This window comes from Peromyscus leucopus, chromosome 23 (genome assembly GCF_004664715.2).
Source record: "Peromyscus leucopus breed LL Stock chromosome 23, UCI_PerLeu_2.1, whole genome shotgun sequence".
NCBI classification, from domain to species: Eukaryota; Metazoa; Chordata; class Mammalia; order Rodentia; family Cricetidae; genus Peromyscus; species Peromyscus leucopus.
The window spans coordinates 14,895,713-14,920,697 of record NC_051082.1 but is presented as its reverse complement, the minus strand read 5'-3'; the positions used below and the strand labels follow the sequence as shown (position 1 = coordinate 14,920,697).

The 24,985-nt window shown below is 44.9% G+C and overlaps 1 protein-coding gene across 17 annotated transcripts in view; it reads left to right on the top strand.

Moving 5' to 3' along the window:
• The window catches only part of Clip1 (CAP-Gly domain containing linker protein 1), a 119,107-nt gene that overhangs the window by 34,933 nt on the left and 59,189 nt on the right, over positions 1-24,985 (top strand). For 7 of the 17 annotated variants that reach the window (XM_028885843.2, XM_037198720.1, XM_037198719.1 and 4 more), the window contains exons 2-10: positions 2,423-2,610; positions 5,655-6,223; positions 9,671-9,795; positions 11,433-11,655; positions 14,984-15,181; positions 15,722-15,825; positions 16,790-16,850; positions 18,473-18,505; positions 22,152-22,256. In XM_028885843.2, coding sequence (XP_028741676.1) covers positions 2,526-2,610; positions 5,655-6,223; positions 9,671-9,795; positions 11,433-11,655; positions 14,984-15,181; positions 15,722-15,825; positions 16,790-16,850; positions 18,473-18,505; positions 22,152-22,256 — 1,503 coding nt within the window. In that variant the 5' untranslated portion in view covers positions 2,423-2,525. The remainder of the gene's footprint in view (positions 1-2,422; positions 2,611-5,654; positions 6,224-9,670; positions 9,796-11,432; positions 11,656-14,983; positions 15,182-15,721; positions 15,826-16,789; positions 16,851-18,472; positions 18,506-22,151; positions 22,257-24,985) is intronic. The other 10 variants (XM_037198727.1, XM_037198725.1, XM_037198724.1 and 7 more) reach the window with 3 other exon arrangements.

Genomic DNA, 24,985 nt, shown 5'->3' with positions numbered 1-24,985 from the left:
GTGATCAGTTTCTTAGATTGATCGGAGGTTCTTGAGCTCTCCTTTTAAACTTGATTTCTTCTGAGAATCTTGAGTTCGCTGTCTCTCGAGAAGGGGAGGACAACGCCAGCCGAGCTCGCTGTCAGTTCCCAGGCGTTGTCCTCCCCTCTTTCTTCCTTGGTCTCCTGACTGTGTGATGTGTATTTCCTTCCAGCCCACACAGCTGCCTCACCTTGCTGGTGAAGCCTTTTCCTTCCATCCTACTTCATTCTTTCGGTCTTCTAGGGTGTTTTCAGGATAGTCACATGGTTTGGTATTTCTCATAAATCACATTATATGCTTATTATTATTTTTTTTTTTGTCGATGTGGATCTTTTCTCCCTAGCTACATTGTAAGCTCCATATGTTTGTATCTATCATATATTATTCTGTCATCTGTAATGAGCAAGAAGTATAATTGAAAAACATACTAGGTACACCCCAGCTAATTTTAGAGTAAACATTTGGAGCTTTTATTTTTAAGTTTATTTAGTGAATGCTGTTTATTATTGTTGTAGAAATATAAAGATGACTATAGTTTCTTCAGAGAATCACAGTCACACAGAGACAGCTATGCTAGATGCTGTGAAAAGTGTCCAGACTGAGTGGGGTGTGGTGGCTCGTGCCTGTAACCCCAGTGCTCAGGAAGGCCAACAAAACGAGAAGTGCTGTGAGTCTGAGACCAGTCAGTACAACAGTGTGAGGCCCTTGTTTCAAAAACCAAGAAACAGCCATGAGATGGTCAGTGGCTTAAAGAATTTCCACACAAGTCTGACATCTGAGTTCAACCAGAACTACTTAAACAGTGAAAGGAAAGAGCTGTATCAGGATCCATGAAATCTGTCACAAAGAGAACAGACTAAACAGAATGGACATCTGGAAATAGAAAGTTGAATACATTCTCATTGGTGAGGAGCTGAGTAGGTTCTGTATGGCAGGTGAGTGTAGATTTGAGCAGCTAAGCTGGAGACTTGGAAAGCACATTGCAGGCAGGGAGAACCCTGAAACAGAGCACAGAGGAGGCAAGTTCTGAGGTGTTGTAGAGGTATTAAGAGTCAATTGTGGATGATTCATGTGCATGTAATTAGAAATTGAACTCCGATTATTTTTTGATCATTATTGAGTAATGATTCTCAAATGCTCCCATCAGAATCACCTGAACGGCTTATTAAACTACAGATAGCAGCCCAGCCAGTGTTTGTTTCAGTAGGTTTGAGATCCTCATTTCTCACAAGTTCTAGGTGGTGCTGATACCTCACACTGTGAGCACCAGCACGTCTGATAATTGCCTGTGGAGGTGCTGTTTTGTGTATGTAAACCCTTGATGTTAACGCACAGTGTATTGCTGCTCTGGGCATAGACTGGTCTTTCCATAGGCTGCAAATCAGACTTTGGTATTCATAACCCTTAGTGCGGTCTTGAAACGGTAGGAATCAAAACAGCAAACCTGAACATGCTTACTTGGCACCCAAGTTTTTTTTTTTTTTATTTTTTTTTTTTTTTTTTTTTTTTCGAGACAGGGTTTCTCTGTTTAGCTTTGCGCTTTCCTGGAACTCACTTGGTAGCCCAGGCTGGCTTCGAACTCACAGAGATCCGCCTGCCTCTGCCTCCCGAGTGCTGGGATTAAAGGCATGCGCCACCACCGTCCGGCCCAAGTCTTTCTTTTTATTAATTAATTTTTCCCATCCCTATCATAGTTTCCCCTCCCTCCCTCGCAGTCCCTCCCCCAGCCTCTGCTATCACCCCCTTATTATTTAGTGTATATGAGTGTTTTGCCTGCATGTCTGTCTGTCTGTGCACCACATGAATGCCTAGTTCCTGAGGAAGTGGTGAACCTCTTGTGGGTGCTGGGAATCAAACCCAGGTCCTTTGCAAGAACAATAAGTGCTCTTAACTGAGCAAACTCTCCAGCCCTGGCACCCAAGTCTTTATATATCTGAATTAGAGGCACTTGGTGTTGGAAGCCCCTTGTAATGTAAAATGAAGACTTAACATCTCCTAACTCCCAGCCATGTGTGGTGGCACAAGCCTATAACCCTAGAACAGGGAGTTTAATCCTGGCACTAGAGAGGCAGGCGGATCTTTGTGAGTTCAAAGCCAGCCTGATCTACATAGTTCCAGGACAGCCAGAGCTACATAGTGAGACTCGGCCTCAAACAAAACAAAACAAAATAAAACACCTTTGTAACTCCAAATAGAGACGAAAATGAGTATAGCAACAATTGGGAAACACCTTAGAGTTCCTTTACATTATTAAAAATTATTGAGTTCTCCAGAAGCGCCCCCCCCCAAAAAAAAAAAAAAAAAAAAAAACAAACAAAATGATGTCTTCCTGTGATTCTCTTGCACCACTACTGTGCTCAGATTGGAATAACTATTGTCCCTGTTCTCTTTCTCTTTTCAGATTGAATCAAGAGACCGAGTTCTCTGTAGAAACACCACATTTGTACGGATGATTGGGGAAAGATAGTGGCACCAGCGAGGGAGAGCGCCGACCTTCCAGGACAATGAGTATGCTAAAACCCAGTGGGCTGAAGGCCCCTTCCAAGATCCTCAGGCCTGGGAGCACAGCCTTGAAGACATCTGCCGCTGGTAATGCTTCACTTCCGACTTGTTTAGTTTTAATCATTTCATTGAGACAGGGCTTCTCTGCATAGCCCTGTGTCCTGAAACTCACTCTGTAGACCAGGCTGGCCTTGAACAAAGGAGTTTGCCTGCTTCTGCCAGCCTGAGTGCTACGATCAAAGGTGTGCGCCACCATGTCCTGTTACTTTTAATTTTTTTAAAAAAAAGATTCGTTTTATTTATTTATTTATTTATTTATTTATGTATGTATTTATGTGTGTGATGTGTGTATGCATGTGCATGCAGTTGCTGGAAGAGTCCAGAAGAGGGCATCAGATCCCTTAGAGCTGGAATTATAGTTGGTTGTGAGTCACCTGACATGGGTGCTGGGAGCTGAACTCAGGTCCTCTGCAAGAGCAGTAGACACTCTTAATCACTGAGTGATCATATAGTATCCTGTATAAAGGCATTGAATTTGAAGATTTTTTTTATTTTCTGAAAAGACAACTTTATAAAAATCGGTATTTGAAAAAGTTTTGATGAAGAAGCAGAGTTTTATATTTGGAGTTCTTAACAAACATAAAACTAAGCTGGGCATGGTGGTGCAGCGCCTTTAATCCTAGCACTTAGGAGGCAGAGTCAGGTGGGTCTCTGAGTTCGAGGCCAGCCTGGTCTACAGAGCGAGTTCCAGGACAGTCACAACTACACAGAGAAACCCTGTCTTGGGGAAAAACAAAACAAACAACAACAAAACTTGTATGTTCAGGCGTGCACGCACACCCACCTTTTCGAGCACCTCTGGAGGTCAGGGGTTGACGTCAGGCAACTTCTTCAGTTTTTCTCCACCCAAATTTTGAGACCCTAGACCTGGAACTCCACATTCTGGCTAGGCTAGCTGGCCAGTGAGCTCCAGGGGTTTCCTTGTCTGTGCCCATGCTCCTCTATTTGCTGTGATGCAGTGATCTAAAGTCCTCCGAGCACTTTTCCTGCTGAGCCACACACGGCCACTCAGATCTAGAATTCTTTTTTTTTTCCTCCCAAGACAAGGTTTCCCTGTATAGTTCTGGATGCTAGAGAACTCACTCTGTAGACCAGGTTGGCCTCGAACTCAAAGAGATCTGCCTTCCTCTGCCTCCTGAGTGCTGGGATTAAAGGCGATCGCCACCACCATCTGGCAGTTCTAGAATTCTTAGGAGTCACATTTTTGGAGGTTATCCTTTCTTAATTTAGTTGGTTTAGTGTGAGTAGTTAAAGTAATTAACAAGTAAGTCACTTGAGTTATTTGATCCCTACAGTATTAAGGTATTTTGATTTCTCTTCCTTAATTTTTCCAGATCTTTCTCCATGGAATTAGAAACAAACAAACAGTAGTCTAGTCTAAAAGGCTGGATGACACTAACTGAACAGTAGTTGGTTCTCAAACCAGTGAGGAAGACCTTTCCCAGACATTTTATGCATGAGTGATTCAGTCCATTCACGATGCTCTAACACAGTGGTTCTCAACCTTCCTAATGCTGCGACTCTTTAATACATGTTCTGGTGACCATAAAATTATTTTTGTTGCTATTTCATAACTAATTTTGCCACTGTTACAAATATAATGTAAATATCTGTGTTCTGGTGGTCTTAGGTGGTCCCTGTGAAAGGTTGGAACCCCTGTAAAACAAGTTACCTTAGGCTGGGAATTTATAAACGACAGATGTGTGCTGCACACAGTTCGCTGTTCTCCCAATGTTGTTTACACTTCTCGGCAGTTAGGCCTCAGGCCAGATGTCGGCTCAGGCCAGATGTCGGCTCTTGGGTGTGTGGCGGTGCTTCTTGTCTTCTCCACAGCACTCAGGCTACCTGCTTTCTTGTCTCCTCCCAGTTCTTCCCTCTGACCTCTAGGAGGGCACAGACTGTGCTGTCTTGCTTTGTTTCCCGACCTCGAACCATACCTTGGACTAGTCCTAGAGACGCAAGAGCCCCTTAATTAAACATGTAGAGGATGAATCCGTACATTCAGTCATTTAGTTTTCTTTTTAAAGGCCCTTGAAAGATGTCGCTGCCTCCTCCCTACATGGAAGAAACTAAACTCAGGGAGGTGGTGTCACAGCCTGAGATCATGATCTGCCTCATAAACGATAGTCTGGTTAGGAATGTGCACCTTTCCAAATTACACTGAATATTTAATAAATCCTTATTGGATGACTAAATGGATGTTTTCAGTGCAAATACACATTCCTGACAAATTAACTACTATCTTTTTGATAGGCTAGCAGGTGTACAAAAGTGTCTTGTCTTCCCAGGCATTTGGCTATCTTTGTTTTTGCTGTGATCCTGCCTCTGCCATCAAAGGAGTAGGTTTGTGTATAAAATATTTTATATAATAGTGTTGCAGTAGAGATTGTAGGGGCCTCAGCCCTCAGTCCTTTCATTCATCAAGCACGACTCCACGTCTCTGGTTAAATGATCTGAGTTTTGTTAGCTTGACATACTCTAATACAGAAGTGAACGGGTCTCAGTGAAGTGAAGTGTTCAGGAAGGGAGTGGGGTAGGCATGAATGAGACTATATCAGAACTATAAATACAGGGCTGGGAAAGAACGATTTTCCCCCTTGCCTTGATGATGTCCAGTCTTAGTTGCAAAAGTAGAATAAACCTCGCTCCCCAGCTCACAGAGTTTTGAGAGTGTTCTACTTCCTTACTTAAGGAAAAAAAAAAAAAACTTGTCCAACAAGTCACGGTCTGTTCATATTGCTGTTGTTTTCTCTTTTTATGTCTAAAGTTTTTTTTTTATTATTTATGTGTATGGGTGTTTCTTTTATTATTTATGTGTATGTCTGAGCACCATGGGTGTGTATGCCTGTTGCTGGCTGGGGCCAGAAGGAAATGTCAGATCTCTGGAACTGGAGTTACAGATGTGGTGAGCCACCATGTAGGTGCTGGGATTGAACCTGGGTCCCCTGCAAGAGCAGCCAGTGTGTCTAACCACTGAGCCACTGCTCCGGCCCCCTCTCCGTTTTTCTTCAGGTTAGCACATAGCTGCTTGAGTGTGACGTTGGATCTCTCTGACCCGCCTTTGTTTTCAGCTGCAGCTCCAGTGGAGAAGACACCGGCCAGTGAGAAAGCCGCAGGCCCTCCATCCTCAGAGACCCAGGAAGAGTTTGTGGATGACTTTCGAGTTGGAGAACGAGTTTGGGTGAATGGGAATAAGCCCGGATTTATCCAGTTTCTCGGGGAAACTCAGTTTGCACCAGGCCAGTGGGCTGGGATTGTTTTAGACGAACCCATAGGAAAGAACGATGGTTCTGTGGCAGGCGTCCGGTATTTCCAGTGTGAACCTTTAAAGGGGATATTCACCCGACCTTCCAAGTTAACAAGGAAGGTGCAGGCAGAAGAGGAAGCCAATGGCCTGCAGACAGCGCACGCAAGAGCTGCTTCGCCTCTGTCCACGGCTGCGGCCACCGCAGTGTCCTCTTCTCCAGCCACGCCCTCGAGTATTCCCCACAAACCGTCCCATTCAACAGCAAAAGAAACTGGGACTCCGTCTCAAATCAGCAACCTTACGAAAACTGCCAGCGAGTCAATCTCCAACCTTTCAGAAGCTGGCTCTGTCAAGAAAGGAGAGCGGGAACTCAAGATCGGAGACAGGGTGTTGGTGAGTTGATGTGCACAAGTTACTGTGGCCTCTGCTTCTTCAGTTTTCCATCTCATCATCTTCCTCCCCTCCTCTTCTAATTATTTCTCCTTCCCGTGTCTCTCCCCCCTTCCCCCCCTTCCCGACAGGTTTCTCTGTGTAGTTTTGGAGCCTTCCCTGGATCTCGCTCTGTAGACCAGGCTGGCCTCGAACTCACAGCCTGGTTCTGCCTCCCGAGTGCTGGGATTAACGGCGTGCGCCACCACCGCCCGGCTCTCTTTCCCTTCCTTGAGATGGAGTTTTTCTTCTTAGCCCAGGCTGCAGCAATGCTGTTCACCATGTTCCCCTCCACCACACTAATTTGTCTTTGTTAAACATAAATCTTTGATTTAGAAATAAGAAGCATTTTAACTTTAAATTAGTTAAAGAAGTAAGATTTAGGAACTAAGCATCGTAGCTGGACGGTGGTGGTGCATACCTTTAATTCCAGCACTGGGATGTCAGAGGCAAGCAGATCTCTTGAGTTCAATGCCATCCTGATTTGCAGAGTGAGATCCAGAACAGCCAGAGCTACACAGAGAAACTCTGTACCAAAAAATAAAAAATAAGAGAGAGAGAGAGAGAGGGAATGAGAGAGCGAGGCACACACATACACAGAGGGACTTAGAAATGTGAACTGTTTGATTTAACATTTTAGCAGTTAAAAAAACTGCCAGGCATGGTGTTGTATGCCTGCAGTCTCAGCTCTCTCGAGGCAGAGGCAGGAGGATCGAGTATTCAAAGCCTGGCTATGCTATGTAGCAAGATCCTATTTCTAAAACCAAAACCAAAACAACAATAAAGAACTAACTGGGCCGAGGCAGGGAGGTTGGGGCGATAGCTCAGTAACTCGTGCATTCACCTGGCAAGCGTGAGGACCGAGTCTGACCTCCAGCGTCCACGTCAATGCTGAGCGTGGTAGCACACACTGCTGCTGACAGACGCTGACAGCTAGGCCTGGGCTGGCGGGGTGGAAACAGGGAGACTCTGCTCAGATGCTAGCTGATTTAGCCTAATCAGCAAGCCCCAAGTCTCCTGTTTCTGTGGCAGAACAGTCAATGAGTGTGTCCAGAGAGAAGCTCCCAGCAGCCTGACTTGCTTTATAACAACCCGTGCTCATGGTGTCTAGTCCTGTTAGGCCTTAACTCAGCAGCAGAAAGACATCAGTACATTTATGAGGCTTCGACTCTTCTACCCTTAACCCACATACCTCCCACTCGGCCCCGCCTCCTGACTGTAGCACTGGAAACTAAGCCTCAGTGTGAGGATTTTGTTTTGGTCTAGAGACAGGGTCTCATGTATCTTTGGGTTGTCCTTAAACTTACTGTGTAATCCATAATGACTCCGAACCTAAGCCTCTTGCCTCTACTTCCTGGGTACCGGGATTACAGGGGTTGCCACCACACCTGATATACATGGTACTGGGGACCAGGTTTGTGTGTGCTAGGCGAGCCCTCTACAGCTGAACTGCAGCCCTGGCCGTCAGTGTGAGTGTTGGTGGGCAGACCATATCGGAACCACAGCACCTGAGAATAGGAAATGAACCGAGATGTCAGCATCGATTATTACTAGCTATGAAAAATACTACATTTATTGTCTTTTCTCAATGAAAAAATTACATTTATTAATTTTATGTGTATGAATGTTTTGTCTGCATGCATGCATGTGTACAGGGCATTGGGTCCCTTGGAACTGAAGTCCCAATGTTTGTTAGCTACCATGTGGGATCCCAAACCAGGTCTTCTGTAAGAGCAGCAAGGGCTCTTCAACACTGAGCCACCTCTCCAGCCCCTACAGTGAAATTTTTGAAAAAGAAATTAAGAGAAAAAGAAGTCAGGCCTAGTAGAACAGATCTGTAACTCCGTCTATTTAGGAAGCCAAAGCAGGATGTTCAAAGCTAGCCAGACACGTGGTACACTCTTTAGTCCCAGCACCCAGAAGGCAGAGCCAGGTGGATCTCTGTGAGTTGATGCCAGCCTGGTCTACAGAGTGAGTTCCAGGACAGCCAGAGCTACACAGTGAGACCCTGTCTAATAAAGAAGTTCAAGACTTGCTTGGGGTACAGATGGATTTAGTGCAGGCTGGCATTTAGTGAGACCCTGTCTCAAAACAGGAAAAAGGCTGGAGCTAGAGCCCAGTCACTGAGTGCTGGCCCAGCACACACAGGGCCCTGTGTTCAGCCTTCCGTACTGGGGTGGGTGAAGGACAAAAGGAGCCAGGGGAGAAAATGGAACGCTTGTGCTGAAGAGGGGCTGTGGTCGGACAAGTGATGCAGGTTGCTAAGGAGCAGTGATTGGCTTGCTGTTGCCATGGATGGACCTGGACCAAGTGTGTATTCTCATGTACGTGTGAGGGAGAACATAATAATGCTGATGGGATAGTTTTGGTGATAACTAATGTTTATATGTATATTGAAAATAGTTGGGAAAATATTTAAAAAGGATCTTAGTTTTGAGCACCTCATGTGAATAAACATTGTGAGCAGTGGTATTTTTAACAGTTGTAAGGAAACAGAACCTTTATAGTAGAATCAGTCATTTTTTAAAGTACTTAAATTGTCTTTTTTTGATTTTTGCTTTTTGTTTTTCAAGACCATTTCTCTGTTAGCCCTGGCTGTCCTGGAACTCAAGCGATCCACCTGCCTCTCCCTTAACTTCATGTGTAACCCAGGATGACTTTAAACTTGTAGGCCTCTTGCCTCCACTTCCTGAGTCTGGTACGCTGCCACCGCCCAGCATAAAGCGCTTACATTTTCATCTGCTGTGCAATTAGTGAGCCCAGACCACGTGTCGTTGTGTCCTTAACACCCAGACGTCACTGTGTTGAGGCAAAGGAAGTACAAGAAGATACCAAGCATCCAGAGTCACAGATGAGTTTTACTCCCCTTTAAGGTTGCTGCGTTTTTAACTTTCGTAGTACATAATTTATTTCCAACCAGGAAAGAAAATGGCTCTGAAGTAATCAAGTGTTTTCTAAAATTTATATTATTCATTATTGTTGTGTATGTGTGTCTGTGGGTACACATTTTGTGAAATCAGATCTTTCCTTCCACATTTATGTGGGTACCAGGGACTGGATGCAGGTCATTCGGCTTCCGTGCTGGGCAGCAAGTGCCCTTACCTAGTGAGCCATCCGGCTGGCCTATAGTCAAGCGTTTCTCTAAGAGAGAATATTTTGGTAAGAAGCCTTACTGAGTACACACACCTAGAATGTTTCATTACCGAACTACCGCAGTCATCAGGTCAGGCTAGCAGTGTGTCACTCGGGTAAGTGGCCCGTGTGGCTCCGGGATAACTTGAGCAGAGCTGAGAAGACGAAGCAAAGAAGCCGCTGATGGACGGTGGAGCGCAGCCTGTCATGTGTTAGGACCACGGAGGGGAGCCGCTGCCTTCTTCCCCTCTGAAGTCTCACCTGTTGTTCTCCCTGTAGGTCGGCGGCACTAAGGCTGGTGTGGTCCGGTTTCTTGGAGAGACTGACTTTGCCAAGGGGGAATGGTGCGGTGTGGAGTTAGACGAGCCTTTGGGGAAGAACGACGGTGCTGTGGCTGGAACGAGGTCAGTTGTGTGACGTCGTGTGTCCCTCTTACCTATAAGTGTGTTTTGTGAGACACCCTTTCTCTATGGGACGGGCTGGCCTGGGACTGCCTGTGTAACCCAGGCTAGCCCGAGACTTGTGGCAATCTTCCTGCCCAGTTCAGTCTCCCAAGTATCAGGACTAAACATATGAGCTACTGTGACTGACAAGGAGCTACACTTTAATTTTATTTATGTATTGATTGATAGATTGATTGAGACAGGGTCTCTCTGTAGTTGTGGCTGTCCTGGAACTTGCTGTGTAGACCAGTGGCCTCTATCTCACAGAGATCCACCTGCCTTTGCCTCTCAGTGCTGGGATTAAAGGCGCATACCACCACGTCTAGACTTTTTCATTCCTGAGACCTAGCTAGAAAATATTTTCTGTTTTTTTTTTTTTTTAAGATTTATTTATTATGTATACAGAAGAGGGCACCAGATCTCATTACAGATGGTTGTAAGCCACCATGTGTTTGCTGGGAATTGAACTCAGGACCTCTGGAAGAGCAGTCGGTGCTCTTAACCACTGAGCCGTCTCTCCAGCCCCTTGTTTTTGTTTTTAACGCCTATGCACATGTGTGCATGCCAGAGAGCAACTTTGGGTGTCAGCTTCAAGATTTCTCATTGGCCTAGAGTTTACCCTTTAGGCTAGACCAGCTGACCATGGAGCACCACTCTGCCCAGCAAAGATCATTTTCCTTCTGGCTTTCTTTTTTGAAAGTAGTGGGGCCTCTGCAAGTTCCTGGCCACCAGAACAGAGCTGAGGCAAAGAGAAGGTGACTGCCTTTGTCAGGAAAAGAGATGTAAAATGTTTCTTCATGTCTGATAAGAATTCCAAACTGTGCTCAGGCACTGGCTCTGTTGTAAGAGCATCCCTACTCTGCCCTTGGAGTACAGATGGGACTCAAGGAGTACACAAGGCTGTAGGAGGATTTCCCATAGTTCTCGTTTGGTCTCACATAGTTCAAGCTGGCCTCAAATCCCTCAAGTAGCCAAGACTGCTCCTGAGCTCCTCCTGATCCTCTTCATCTCCCAAGTTCTTAGATTTTAGTGTATGGAGTCATGCCTGGCTTAGTGTTTCCTCTTCAAATGCTTTGACAACCTTGGGTGCAGCAATGGGAGATGATGCATTGTTGTTATTGGTTTACAGTAGGTTGATCATGACATGATCTAGTTGACATTGACCTATAAACCATGTATAAACATGAACTTTATCTCTTCTAAAATGATTATGAAGCCATCAAGCCTTCTCACTCTTTTGTGTGTGTCCCGTGTATCGAAAACCAAACACTTGGTCTCTCACATGAAGGCAAACTGTTACCACTGAGCCACATCCCCAGCCCCAAAGCCATTCTTTCCTGTTACTGAAACATTGTAATTGCCACAATCTCTGGTGTCCTCAGATAAATGACATTTTTAGTTTACTTTGGTGGATCTGCCAGAGTCATGGTTTTATTAAGTGGGGATCCCTATGTCTCTAAACGTCTGTTTACATTTATCACATAGTGGAACTGCTTAGGTCCTTACATAATCTCACACATTTCCAGTTGGAAGAGTGTTTACAGTTGTTACTTTTTGTAATTAATTATATTTGTTCCTCCTCTTACTGTTCTCTAAAGGTATTTTCAGTGTCAGCCCAAGTATGGATTGTTTGCTCCTGTCCACAAAGTGACAAAGATCGGCTTCCCTTCCACTACGCCAGCCAAAGCCAAAGCCGCCGCTGTGAGGCGGGTGATGGCCACCACGCCTGCCAACCTCAAGCGCAGCCCGTCCGCCTCCTCTCTCAGCTCCATGAGCTCTGTGGCCTCCTCCGTGAGCAGCAAGCCCAGCCGAACAGGACTAGTAAGCCTCCTCACCTCCTTCCTGAGGCACCCGACGCCCACAGCCAGTGCCCTGCTTTGCCTCTGTGGTCTGAGTGTTGGCTGTAGCTTGTTGTGACAGTCTCTGCAAGGCAGTTGTGGAACTGTGTGTGACTCCAGCAAGTACAAGAGTTTTGGAGTGGCACTTTAATTACAGGAGCTTTAATGTAGGCTAGTTCTTGGGAAATCTGTAGCAACTCCTGTTTATTCTGGGAAATGATTTGGGCCCAAATGACAGGGAAATTGGAGGGATCCCATTCTTCGTGGACATAGGTCTCTTTCTCTTTGAGTTATAAGTTTTAGGGATGAATGTATTTTGAGAGAATTTAATGCTTTCTAATTTTAGTGTAGTCTAACCCACAGCTAATGTGGAGTGCTCCTATGTGGACCAGATGATTCGGAGCGACCTTTTGGAGCTTGACCATGCTAGGAGGAGCCGTGTTAGGTTTTGTTTTCTGTCTCTTCGTCTCTTTCTCTTGGTCCCTTTTTCTCTCCTCCTTTTCCCACTTAGAGCATTGCAAGTGGAATTACTAGAGTTCAAGGAACACTTGGTTCTTTTTGTTAACATGGTATGTTATTCAGATTATTTTGATGTCATTTCTGCCCATAACTCCATTTCTTGGAAGTGAGGCAGATGCTGTTTATATCAGAAATGGCAGCAAGATTTTTCCTCCCACCTGAATTCCGGACCTCGGCTTCTCAATGTGAACTTGAGGCAGCAGTTAGGAGGTTAGACGGGACTCCAGCACCGGGGTTTCCAGTCCTTGACGGAGGGGCAGTGACGTCTCCTACGTGTCTGTGATGCTCCTTGGCCAGCCGGCCGCAGTTTCTTCCTTTTATGTACAGATACAGTAAAGATGTCTCCGACTGTTTGAGTTTGCATCCTCACCAGTCCGATTTCAAATGAGTCTCAGGGAAAATGTCACAGAACCACCGGGGGGTGGGGGTGTGGGTGGGGGTGTGAAGAACAAAGCCTTGTTCCAAAAGGCTCAGCGCATCCCAACATGGACATCTACTCTGCTGTTCTAGGAACAGTTTCTTGGATGTGTCTCCTGGAATAACTTTTACCATCTTGTAAATTGTGTCCATTTCTTGGGGATACCAAGCCCTCCCTGCATCCTCCAGTCTCCCCGCCTAACATTGAGCAGACAAGTTCTGGTTTCTCACACCTCCCTTCATTGATTGATGAAAACTGTCAGAAGGGATATCTCCTTGTCTTGTGAGACAGCTTTATTTCTCGGGATGTTTCTGTGGAGCAGCTATAGTTTCTGATTAAAATTACTGTGAGGGAGCAGAATGGGGACACAAAATCATGTGACTTTAACTTTTCCTTGAGAGGTATATTTCTGTCCTTGGAAGATAGAAATGGAAAAATTAGTATTTTTGAATCATTGACTTGTGTGTGTGTGTGTGTGTGTGTGTGTGTGTGTGTGTGTGTGTGTGTGTGTGTCTGTGTGACACTTTGGAGCTGGCATTTGTGGGACACTGGTTTCTTAGGTGAGTGCTGGAATCAGAACTCTGGTCCTCCTGATTTCACAGCGAGCACTCTTAGCCACTGAGCCATCATTTCTACAGACCCCAGAAAAGTTAGTATTTTAAGTTGATTCTTCAGTAGCTATAGTGTCTACCTTTATTTCCTGTGCTGCTCTGATTTGTGCATGGTACTTGTTTTTTATCTTCACAATTGCCAGCACCCAGCTTTGCAGCCATGGTGCTGTTGAATGGAGTAGATTACAATCTAGTGCTGAAACTGAAGTGTTTGCATGCTGTTCAACAGCTAACCCTGCATTTCTTTGGGATTTTACACACCCTTCAGTGTCCCTATGAGTTTTCATGGGCCCTTGAAGCAAATCTCTGCATGTGGTTTGGTGACCTCACACTTAATGTACGCAAGGAGATGTTAGTGAGAAATATAACTTAACCATGCAGGGAGAAGGGGAAAGCTGGTCAAATGTTAAAAAGAGAGAAATGGGATTTGCTCCCAATATGTTTAAATAATTCAGGAAAGTCCACAAAATGAGCAGCAAAAGGCAGTGTGAGTTCGATTGGATTCCTTTGCTCTCATAGTCATCCAATTGCTGGATCATTAATTGATGAAGACCCCACTGTCTGCTCCCTGAGATGAGGCTCAGTAGACTGACCGAGAGTACTTGGGTGATAAATAAGCTTTGTTTGCAGAAGAAGCAAAGGCTGAGTTGATCTGGAGCCAGCACCTGCTGAGTCAAGGCCACAGACAAATGCTCACTAAGGACGGGGCCATTTCTAAACACCCTCCCAGCCTGTGGGAGCCTACAGAGAGGAATGTGCTTCACTTTGCCCAGTTACCTGTTACTACTTATGCAGAGTCATCTCCTCTGGGCTTTATGTGACTGTTAGCTTCAATACAGATGTAGTGAGACAACAGAGATTAATAGATGGTAAGAAGAAGACACATTCTTTCTCAGGGTTCCCAGCCCTTGTCTCTGCCATCTCCTGTCCTCCTGTTTCCCTTCTTCCTGTCTTCTTCCCACTCACCATTTCTTTTCCTTCTGTGTGTGTCTGTGTGTGTGTCTGTGTGTCTGACTGTCTGTCTTTACCTAGACTTCTCTTAAATCTGATAAGTATCTAGTGACTGGGATCCAAGTCCTAGAGGCCAGGCTCCAGCATGATTCCTCCCATGTTTTTCCTTTGCAAAGAAAGATGAAGGAAATCCTGACAAAAATCCAACAATTTCATCAGTTGAAAAGATGTAACTCTGAGGGTGATGTCTTCTTTTCCGAATGATGTTTGGAAGCTTTAAAAACTCTCAGCCTTAAGGCCAATCAAAAGGTTTGCCGGACGTCATCATTCGAAGATAACTGTAGCTCCGGCTGAGGTAGCTTAAAGAACCTTGGGGTGTTTTGTTTTGTTTTGAGACGGTTCTACTCTGTAGCCCAGGCTGTCCTAGAGCTCACTGGCAGTCCCCCTGCCTCGGCTTCCCGAGTCCTGCATTACAGGTGTGAGTGAACCACTATGTCTGGCTTTAGAGAAACTTTTAAAATGGGCTTTGTGAAAACTGTCTAGATTCCTACAGGCCCTGTCACCTGAACTCAGCACCCATGTTTGAGCTCCACATTCATCTTCTAAACGTCTTCCGAACTTTGCTGAGTTTGTTTATCGTTGTTGTGTTTTTTAAGTGGTCTTGTCTTCTTGGTGAGAACTTGGCCTGTGTGTTGCAAACCGCCAAGCCGGGGCAGCGCTGCTGCTTTGCTGAGGAGAGGCCTGCTCCGCATGCGCTGCTCACACCTCCCCACAGCACCATCGCCCTTCACTTCTCTGACTTTCCTTTGCAGTTGACCGAAACCTCCTCCCGCTACGCCCGCAAGATCTCGGGCACCACTGCCCTCCAGGAGGCCTTGAAGGAGAAGCAGCAGCACATTGAACAGCTGCTGGCTGAGCGAGACCTGGAGCGGGCCGAGGTGGCCAAGGCTACCAGCCACGTGGGGGAGATAGAGCAGGAGCTAGCCCTGGCCCGGGATGGGCATGACCAGGTGAAGTCTGGTGTTGATCTTGTGGATATGGTGGTGGTTTCTAAATTGAGTGATGAGGCTATAAAAGAATGCCTGGTGTTTGGAGCCAGGGAGTGGATCTGAATATAGGAAGTGAGTTTCAATTTCTATTCTGAGCTTGTTGGAAAGCTGTGGTCTGGGTGCCAGTTTCCATCATCATCATCATAAAGCTTTGTTCTTCTTGATTTTACCATAGCCATTTGGTCTTTATGTCTAGGCTTTGAATCTGTCTGTATTAACTGATGATTACTAGGGCCTTAGTGATCACAGATGGTGTGTGTGTAGATTATTATTGACCTATGTTTCATATTGGAAAAGCTAAGACTTGTTTTACTGCCCTCCCTCTGTTGCTATATGATGTGGAGTTTTTTGTCATCTAGTTTCCAGGAGAGTTGCCAGGAATAACCTAAGATAGAAAGTATTAGAATGTATCAAGACTGATGCCCACCCATCACGGTCACACTTCGCCATACCCATTTGGAGGTGTCCCTGGGCTACTCACTGACATCCTTGCTTCCCCAGCATGTCCTGGAACTGGAGGCCAAGATGGACCAGCTGCGAACGATGGTAGAAGCTGCCGACAGGGAGAAAGTGGAGCTCCTCAACCAGCTAGAAGAGGAGAAAAGGTGACCCTCGACTTAATCTTTTCCTTTCCAATGATGTCGTAGCAAGAAATGTACTGTCAGCAACCAAGGGAATGACTGTATTCAGCAGCAACTGAACTCTGCTATGTGAAGAGAGTGGGCACTGATGGAGCTTTTCCAGGAAACGTGGCATCATTTAGACACGACTTGATTATCATATACTTATTGCCACTGAATGCTAAACCTCCCAAGGATAGCTTTAGTCAGCATTACTAAAGGAATTCCAGCCGGGTTTCACTTACCTAGCCTTTATAAAGAAACTTAAAACCTTTTTGTTTGTTTGTTTTTCAAGACAGGGTTTCTCTGTGTAGTCCAGGGTGTCCTGGATCTTGCTCTGTAGACCATACTGATCTCGAACTCAGAGATCCTCCTGCCTCTGGCTCCTGAATGCTGGGATTAAAGGCGTGTGTCACCAAGCCGGCTACGACTTTTTTTTTTTTTTTTTTTTTAATTTTTATGTGCATTGGTGTTTTGCCTACATGTATGTCTGAGTGAGGGTGCCAGATTCTCTGGAACTGGAGTTACAGATAATTGTGAGCTTCCATATGGGTACTGGAAACTGAACCTGGGTCCTCTGGAAGAGTAGCTAGTGCTCTTAAGTGCTGAGCCATCTCTCCAGCCCCCTGGCTGATCTTATCTTGATTGATTAATCCATTCTGGTTTATGTGCCCAAGGAAAACAATTGATTTTTTTTTTCTTTTCAAAATATTTTACCTTACGCCTTCTAGAGTTGATACGTAGATAAAATTTTGGAATTTCTAAATAATTACAGCCCAGCTTTTATGCAGTAGTGCCCTAAAGATGCATGCTTTTATTTTCAGTGTCTCTAAGGTGTTTGTTTTCATCAACGGACACTGAATTCACCAGGGGGCTGCTCTTACTTTCTGCTGTGGGGTGAGGAATTTTTTAGTACTTTCTCAGGGCTTTGTTTTGGTTTACCCCACAGGAAGGTTGAGGACCTTCAGTTCCGCGTAGAAGAAGAATCAATCACCAAAGGCGATCTTGAGGTAAACCCTTCCAGCTCTCTAAAGCTTTTATGGATGCCAGTATTGAGAAATATGGGTGACACACTGGGCCAGCTGTCCTTGTCAGAACAGCCGGTCAAGAGGATGGCAGGCATCCTGCCTCTCGCCCGCTTGGGTTATGCTGAGGTGATGGTTGGTCCTTGTGCCTGTGATTGCGGTATCCTAATTCATGTGGCAAATTGAAAAGCTCAGAACTCTTCTCATGCTTCCAAATTAAAAGCTATGAATTGGATTTAATCAAGTCATAAATCTGGCAGTGTGTCCTAAGGCAGTCTTAAGTAAGTCTCTGCTTGTTCCTCTGATGTTGGAACTAGCATTTTCAAAGAACTTAATTTCAACATAATAGTGCATAACAAAGCATTCTTGTTGTGGCTTGGCTTTGCGCTTTAGTGGGGCAGAATAAATCTTTTATAACCCTATAAAAGTAAATGATGTGTTCTCATAGTTTATTTTATTCTTTTGGTGTCAGAGAGTGATAGTTTCTTTTTAAAATAATGTAGTTACCAGAGCAAAAAAACAGGAACAATTAATGCCACTTCTATGGCATACTTGAAAGTCACTCATTTTCCTATAATAGTAAGTAGGTTTCTTCTTAACATTTTTTTTTTTTAATTTATTTATTATATATACAGCATGTGTCCCTGCAGACCAGAAGAGGGCACCAGATCTCATTACAGATGGTTGTGAACCACCATGTGGTTGCTGGGAATTGAAGTCAGGACCTCTGGAAGAGCAGTCAGTGCTCTTATCCTCTGAGCCATCTCTCCAGCCCCTCTTCTTAACATTTACTCCTACTAGTTTTGAATTAGATACTGCTGTTAAATAGTTTTGATGCTTTTTAAGCCACTGCCACATATATGACAAATATAAATTATTAGCTTTTTCAAAATTTGAAGATTCTGTAAGATTCTTCATAGCATTTTAGTAAAAATTGCACTTATTTATGTAGCTTTTGGATATTGGGCAGAGCTAGAGACATGGCCTCACTATGTAGCTGGCTGGTCTGGAACTCACAATTCAAAATCAGGCTTGCCTCAGATTTATAGTAATCCTCCTGCCTTTGTCTCCCAAGTGCTGAGATTGCAGCCATGCACCACCATGCCCAGCAGAAGAGAGATGTTGGTTGGGTTTTGTTTTTGGTTTTTTTTTTTTTGCCACCATCAGGATTTTGGAGTCTGTTGGCTCCTTGGAAATAAATATATTTTTATGGTCAATAAAGAATAAAGGGAACACTTTCTGAGTTTTGATTTTATAAGGTCTAGAATTTAATGGTGTCTTAATAATTTGATAGAAACCTTCTTCACTCATCTCATATATAGTCACATCCTCTAGTTGACCTTTGTGTTGTCGTCATCCATTTAGAAACACCCCAAAGTCTCATTAGAAGTTTCATACCATCATCCCATTCATGAGAATTACCACCTTTGGAGGTTGGCAAAGGTTGAGTTAAAATATTTACGTTAGCAGTAGGCTAGTAGAGTCTGTCTGATAAACTTACTTGAAATTAATCAAAGTTATATTGAAACCCTAACACAGACTGAAACTTTAGTTGAATCTCTTTTGTTGTTGTTTACTTTTTTTATTTTTTATTTTTTTACTGATAGCAAAAGAGCCAGTTTTCTGAAGACCCTGAGAATGTAAGAGGTCACTTAACTGTGTGGATATTTCCCTTAACACAGTTTGGTTCCAGATTAAAATGCTTATTGATACACTCAGATACTAACTGCATAATCTGACCTTGGGACTTTCCCCTAGTATTTCTGTGCATGTGGCTTTCAAAGCAAGTGCATTTGTATCTTTAAGAAACTGTATGTGATGACTGAGCTCTGTGGATTCATTTGTTTAATGTTAGGTGAATATTTGCTTTTTAAAGAACTTCTGCTAAAAAGGAAAGAAACTGTCTGAGGGCATGGCCTCCTTCGCTTCGTTCATTATGCTTTCTATCTAACTTTGGTAGAAGTACTTCGGAAAGGATGACAGCTGAGGGAAGCATCAACCCCTGAGCTGGAGAGCTGCAGAGACGCGGGGAGATACTTCCCAAGTAGTCTGACCTCCTGTCCCCAGCCTAGGTGCTCCCGCTGCCAGCCAGTGTAGCTGATCAGAAATGCAAGCTCGTGTTGATCCCTCCTGTCTGTACGTAGAGGCCAGCATTCTTCCTGGATGTGCAGGGTAGTTTAAGTGTGCTGTCACTGAGGGAGCTTTCCCAGTGACAGTGCTGCCCGTGTGGTGCTGCTGTCTCCCCCTCTCCTTACTGAGATTCAGTACCCCATAGAGACCACCAAAGTGGCCTGCAGAACATTGCTTTGTACACCCTGCCCGCTGTGCTACCCACGGAGAAGACCCAAAACCTCTCCCTTTGATTTGCCAGCTCAAAGGAACAAAATCAAAAGGAAGCATTCTCTTTCTTCTCACCACCTATTGAGCTGAAATAGAGAGCTCACGTTGACATTTTGAGGAGGGGTGCCTTTTTGCGAAGCTACTTCAGTGATCTGGGTCTCTCCCTTCTCTTCATCCAGAGCAGGTTCTGCTGCCTCCAGTGTCAGTGTGCATGGGACCCCCCGCTCCTGCCTCTCTGTGCGCTTCTTGCAAGGCCTCTGCTCTCCTGCCAAGCCCCTGTCCCAGGAGTTTCCTCTTGGGATACCACATCTTAGTTTCAGCAAGCAATCATTTTCAAGGGCTGTCCTGCTCCGTGGCACACTTTTACCACAGGCTGTGGCATGGAGGTGGATCACGGCTTCCTTTGCTGCTGACTGGTGAAAGTCCGCTGTGGAGAGGGCATGTGAGAGGGCAGGGTGCTGTGTTCACTCAGCTGGACGGTCTGAATTTCGGGAATCGTATAGGGATGGTTTTTCCTTTCTTTCTTTTTCCTTTTTCCTCTTCTTCTTCTTCTTCTTCTTCTTCTTCTTCTTCTTCTTCTTCTTCTTCTTCTTCTTCTTCTTCTTTTTTTTTTTTGGACTTTCTAGACACTTTTTCTGTATAGCCCTGGCTGTCCTGAAACTAACTCTGTATGTAGACCAAGCTGGCCTTGAACTCACAGATCCACCTGCCTCTGCCTCACCCTGGCCCCTGTGCTGGGGTTAAAGGCATGCACCAGTACCAGTACCAGTACCACCTAGCTCTCTTTTCTTTTTTTAAAGATTGAGTCTTACTCTGTAACCCAGGATGGCCTTGAACCTGTGGTGATCCTTCTGCCTCAAGCTGCTCAGTGCTGGAATTGCAAGTAAGAGCCACCCACCTCTCTTGGCATTTTTTTTTTTTTTTTTTAAATAGGATCTGACTGGAATAATAGGCTGGCCTAGAACTTGCACTATAACCTGGCCTCTGCCTCTTGATCTCCCTGTCTCTGCTTCCTCGGGTGCTGGGACTATATAGGCTTGCATCACCATGCCTGGCTGGATATTTGTTTTTTATCTGCACATAGTGAGTGACTTTTTCCTTTCGTTTGAATTCCTGAAGCTATAACCCTAAGCATGGAGATCTGGATTAAGTCATTTTCTTGTAAGGAGAGTGTTGAACAGCTTCTCTCTGTGGCACACGTGGATACAGGGGGCTGTCTAGACAACAGACTATAGAGAGTGTAAGTGAAGAATGTTGTTTTTAAAAAAGCCTTGTGTCTGAGTGTGGTAGGGCACACATACAATCCCAGGATGTAGTGGCAGGTGGATCTCTCTAAGAGCTGTTCTACATGGAGTTCCAGGCCAGCCAGGACTAGAAAATGAGATCCTGTCTCAAAAACTGTTTTCTGTTCACTTTTTAAATATCCCACGATGGTTGTTCATGCCTGGTTCATAAGCAAAGTGACCCCTTGAGTACCTCGCAAGTCATCAGCATAGCAGTGAACATGTTCACAGCTTTGACTCTCTACTCAGGCTCTGTACTACTCAGTTCACTTTGTTAGGACCGCTGTTGTAATTTTCTCACTGCCCATAATTGTTCAGATCTTAAGTTAGTCCTGATATTGTCAGGGACAACTGTTCCAGTGGCCAGTTGGGTAGGAGAGATGGTGGGGGAAGTACTTGGAGACTCAGATCAGGATTATTTCAAGTGGAGCAAGACTCGGCCACACTTAAGTCTTTTAGGCACAGGGAACCTCCTGGGTCCCAAGCAGAAAACTGGATTTGTGGAAGGGAAGTCGGGATGACTGAGGTTTCGAGGGCCCCACTCGTTCTAGGATCTTAAAGTTCCCTCAGCATAGTTTTACTGCCAGCCTTTCCTGTCTTCTGAGCCGGGAAAGGATGGCTTTGTTTCTGGATAAAAACAAGTCCCTTGCATCTGGAGCGTAGCTCTTCTTTGGCTCTGATCTCCTTAATTGGCTTTTCCAGAGGAAGAGGCAGTGGTGGGTGATCATTACTAACTGCCTTTGTGATCTTGAATCCTCCTTTCTTCTCCACCGAGAGCTAAGACTTTGAGTAGTCCTGGTTGGGAGGGATTTAGCGCTTCTACAGCGCTTGCTCCACTGTAGAGAACCCCACCCGCAGAAACAGCTGGCCGGGGCGCCTCGACTCTGGCTTCCCCAGCCTGTTTTATTTGTTTATTTATGTATGATTGTCTTTTGAGACAAGGTCTTACCCTAGCCCAGCCCTTAAACTCACTGTGTTAGCTCAGGCTAGCCTCATATTTGCAGTAGTCTTCCTGCCTCAGCCTCCCAAGTGCTGGGATTGTAGACCTAAGTCACCCCAGCCAGCCTAGATTCTTCTTACTGAGATGACTCTTCTACCCCCCCTTTTTTTTTTAAATTACAAGTTGTTTGCCAGATCCAGCAGTCTGCTCTGGGGACCTACTGAGTGCTGGAAGACTTGGGGCGTTGTCTTTTTCCCACACATAGATGAAAGTGATGATCTTTTTGAGGGTCAAACAACCTTGTGAAGTCCCTGAGTCAGTTCCGTACACATTAATGTCAAGTAGCCGTGGGGGAGGGGCAGGGAAGACGAGAGTTCGAGGAGTATTAACTATTCTAATTTGTGCTGATAAACTTCACTTATCGAGATAACATTTTTGGCTGCATGCATCTGAAACTTCATCCGGCCTCATGTGTTTTCCATGGTTTCCTTTCTCAACAGACTAGCTCATGTCCTCCTCCCACGTTCGTTCCTCTGTCCGTGTGTCCATCCTCACCCCACCGTCCCCTGGCAGCTCCATCCTGTTCTCTCTCTGTCCCCTTTACGTTCTTCCTTTGGCAGAAAGTACCGGTGGCTCGGCCTGCATGCCGCCCGCTCTCTCTCCTCCTCTGCTGGCATGTCATGGCGGCACTGTTGTGTTCTTTTCCTCTTCCTTTACTAACAGACGCAGACCAAACTGGAGCATGCCCGCATTAAGGAGCTTGAACAGAGCCTGCTCTTTGAAAAGACCAAAGCTGACAAACTCCAGAGGGAGTTAGAAGACACTAGGGTAATGGTTTTCACTATTTCATGAAGCAGCTTCCCGCGTGTGAGGGGTGGACACATCGGGTGACGTGCCTGCTGGTGGCCTGAGCCTTGACCCAGTGGTTCAGCCTGAGGTCGGTCTTGACCACTCAGGTATTCACGAGCTTAGAGTGACGAGTAGGTACAGGTGTTGCATGTCAGGTATTTTGTCAAAAGTAAAGACTCAACCCAAATCAAGATGAGAGACCTTATAACCATAAACACTCCACGGTTACCCAAAACTGTATTTCAGGTTCTTGTATGAATACTTTGAAATACTCCTCTCCAGTTTCCACAAGCAGTCAGTTGTCCTCTTGTTCTCCTATTCCTAGTTACAGGGGTTTCTAAATAATTTATGCTACTTCCTGCCCTCGCTCCGGCCTGTTGGGAAAAAGAAATGGAAACATCAGCTCTTTTTGATGAGAATTAAGGACTTTGACCCCAATTCTCTTTTTCTTTTCTTTTTTCCTCTTGATGGCTGAGCTCACATCTCCCTCTCTGTGTAACCAAGGTCAAAAAAATCTCCGAGGTTAGGAAGGACAGGTGTGTTAGGAAAAGAATGGCCAGGGCATTAGTCCTGTTTTAATTGGTATATTAGAGCACCTGGAGAGGTGCCATTCACACATTCTAAGTGTTTTGTAAATATTATCCAGCCTTTTCATGATCCTCGAAGTAGGTGGTCCTTTTCTCTCCCTTTCTGTAGACTTTGCAGAGTAAGGACACTAAGCCCAAAGATGGTAAATTTTTGTTGACGACGACACAGCACATAGTAAGAACGGAGCCAGAGTTTCCTTCTGGGTCCTGTGGCTCCGGAGTCTGTGCTCTTAACCATCACAGATAGAACCTTTTAATTTGCACTAAAAGAAATACTCAGAATCACGCACATGTAAAAATATATGTTCATACATGTACCTGTTAATCATGTTTGCCTGTGATTGGCCTTAACTTTAAATTTTCAAAAATTGCTTTGTATCTATTTGATCAATTTGTTACCTTGACTTTTCTTTTGAATCAATAGTATTTGTAGGAATTCTTGTGGTGTGAAATCATTGATATAAAAATCTAGACAAATGAATAGTCGTCCTTTTCTCCATCATAAATTTTTGTTTTCTAATAAAGAAAAAAGGGTAGGGAGGTAGCTCATCTGGTAAGGTGTCTGCCTTGTAAGCATGAGGATCTGAGGTCAGTCCTCAGAACCCAGGGGGGGAAAGCCAGGCGAGGTAGTGCACGCTTATAATCTCAGCCCTGGGGAGGCAGAGACAGGATTCCTGAAGCTTGCTTGCCAGCTAGCCAGTCTGGTCTATTTGGCAAACTTCAAGTCAATGAGAGACCCTGTTTCCAAAACCAAGGTGGACAGAGCCCAAGGAAAGACACTTGAGATTGTCACCTGGCTTCCATATGCCCATATAGACACACGGGTGTATGCACAGCCACATACACACAGATGAAGTCATAAATGAGTACATAAACAATGCTGGGCATAGTGGCTTATGCCTGTAATCCTAGCACTTGGGAGACTGAGGCAGGAGGATTGCCACAAGTTCAGGGCTAGCCTGGGCCACACAGACCAAAGCCAGCCTCAGGACAGAGTAAGACTCTGTCTGGGGAAAAAAAAAAAAAAAAAAAAAAAGAGCAAAAAAGAGAAGAAGGAAATGGTTTCAGTTGGCCTCAGAAGGGAAGACCCCAGCGTGTGATTTGGTGAGGAAAAAAAAGAAAGTGAGAAAAGAATAAGTGATAATTTGGTACCATTTCCTTACCACCTGAGCACACAAGACTTGATCTGGGAAATACATGGGGCTTAGGAGACGGAGACCCTTGGTGTGACTGAAGTAAGGAAATACACGTTTTCGCTTCTAAACTCTCCTCCGTGGCTTAGTTTTGTCAGCAAACAAATGTACTAGTTTCTGGTTTTGTGCCGGATAATAAGGAACCCATTTGCAAATGGACTTCTGCAGCCATTTTAAATTAGAGTTTACAACCTCCCATAACCAGCGTCTTCTGTTGGTCCCCGCTCTTGACTTGTCAAGTGTGAAAATAACCAGTGGTCCATCGGACCCCTATACCACCTGCAGTTCTTTCCAAGAAGCATTTTGGAACTTCCCTCAGCCTGAAGTCCGGTTTATTCCAGCTCCCCTGGTGGTGTAGAAATGTGAGAAGAATAAGAAACAGTTCCTGACTTAAGGCCATAAACTAGCAGGAGATTGAGACTGAGGGCAGGCCTCGTGGAATAAAATTTAAAGTAGAAGTCACAGAATGCCACATCGAGAATCATCTTCCTATTATTTTTCATTTGCTTTTCACTTGGCATTCTCTCACTTGACAGTTTTGTTGTGACTAAGAACTGTCACACGGGATTTGATTTATCTATGCGGTGACCTTCTAGCAAGGGGTTCATTGATGCTTTATATCTTAGTTGTAGGTAAGCAATTCATGGATCCTCCCCTTTCTAGAGAACAGAATATAAATGAATTAACCTGATTAGTCTGAAGCATCTATATAAGCACAGATACCACAACTTCAGTCAGTTCCAGAGCAGTCAGTGACTGTGAGATGCATCCCTTTCTCTTTTCTTCTGGACATCTTACTGAGCATCACAGCATGCTGCCGTGGGCAGAGGAAGCAGAAGACACTCGTCCTGTGTTCTCTGTCCCAGTAAAGGCAATCTGGGCTGAGTCTAAAATTAGGAAAAGTTTGGATTATTGAAATCTGGGACCA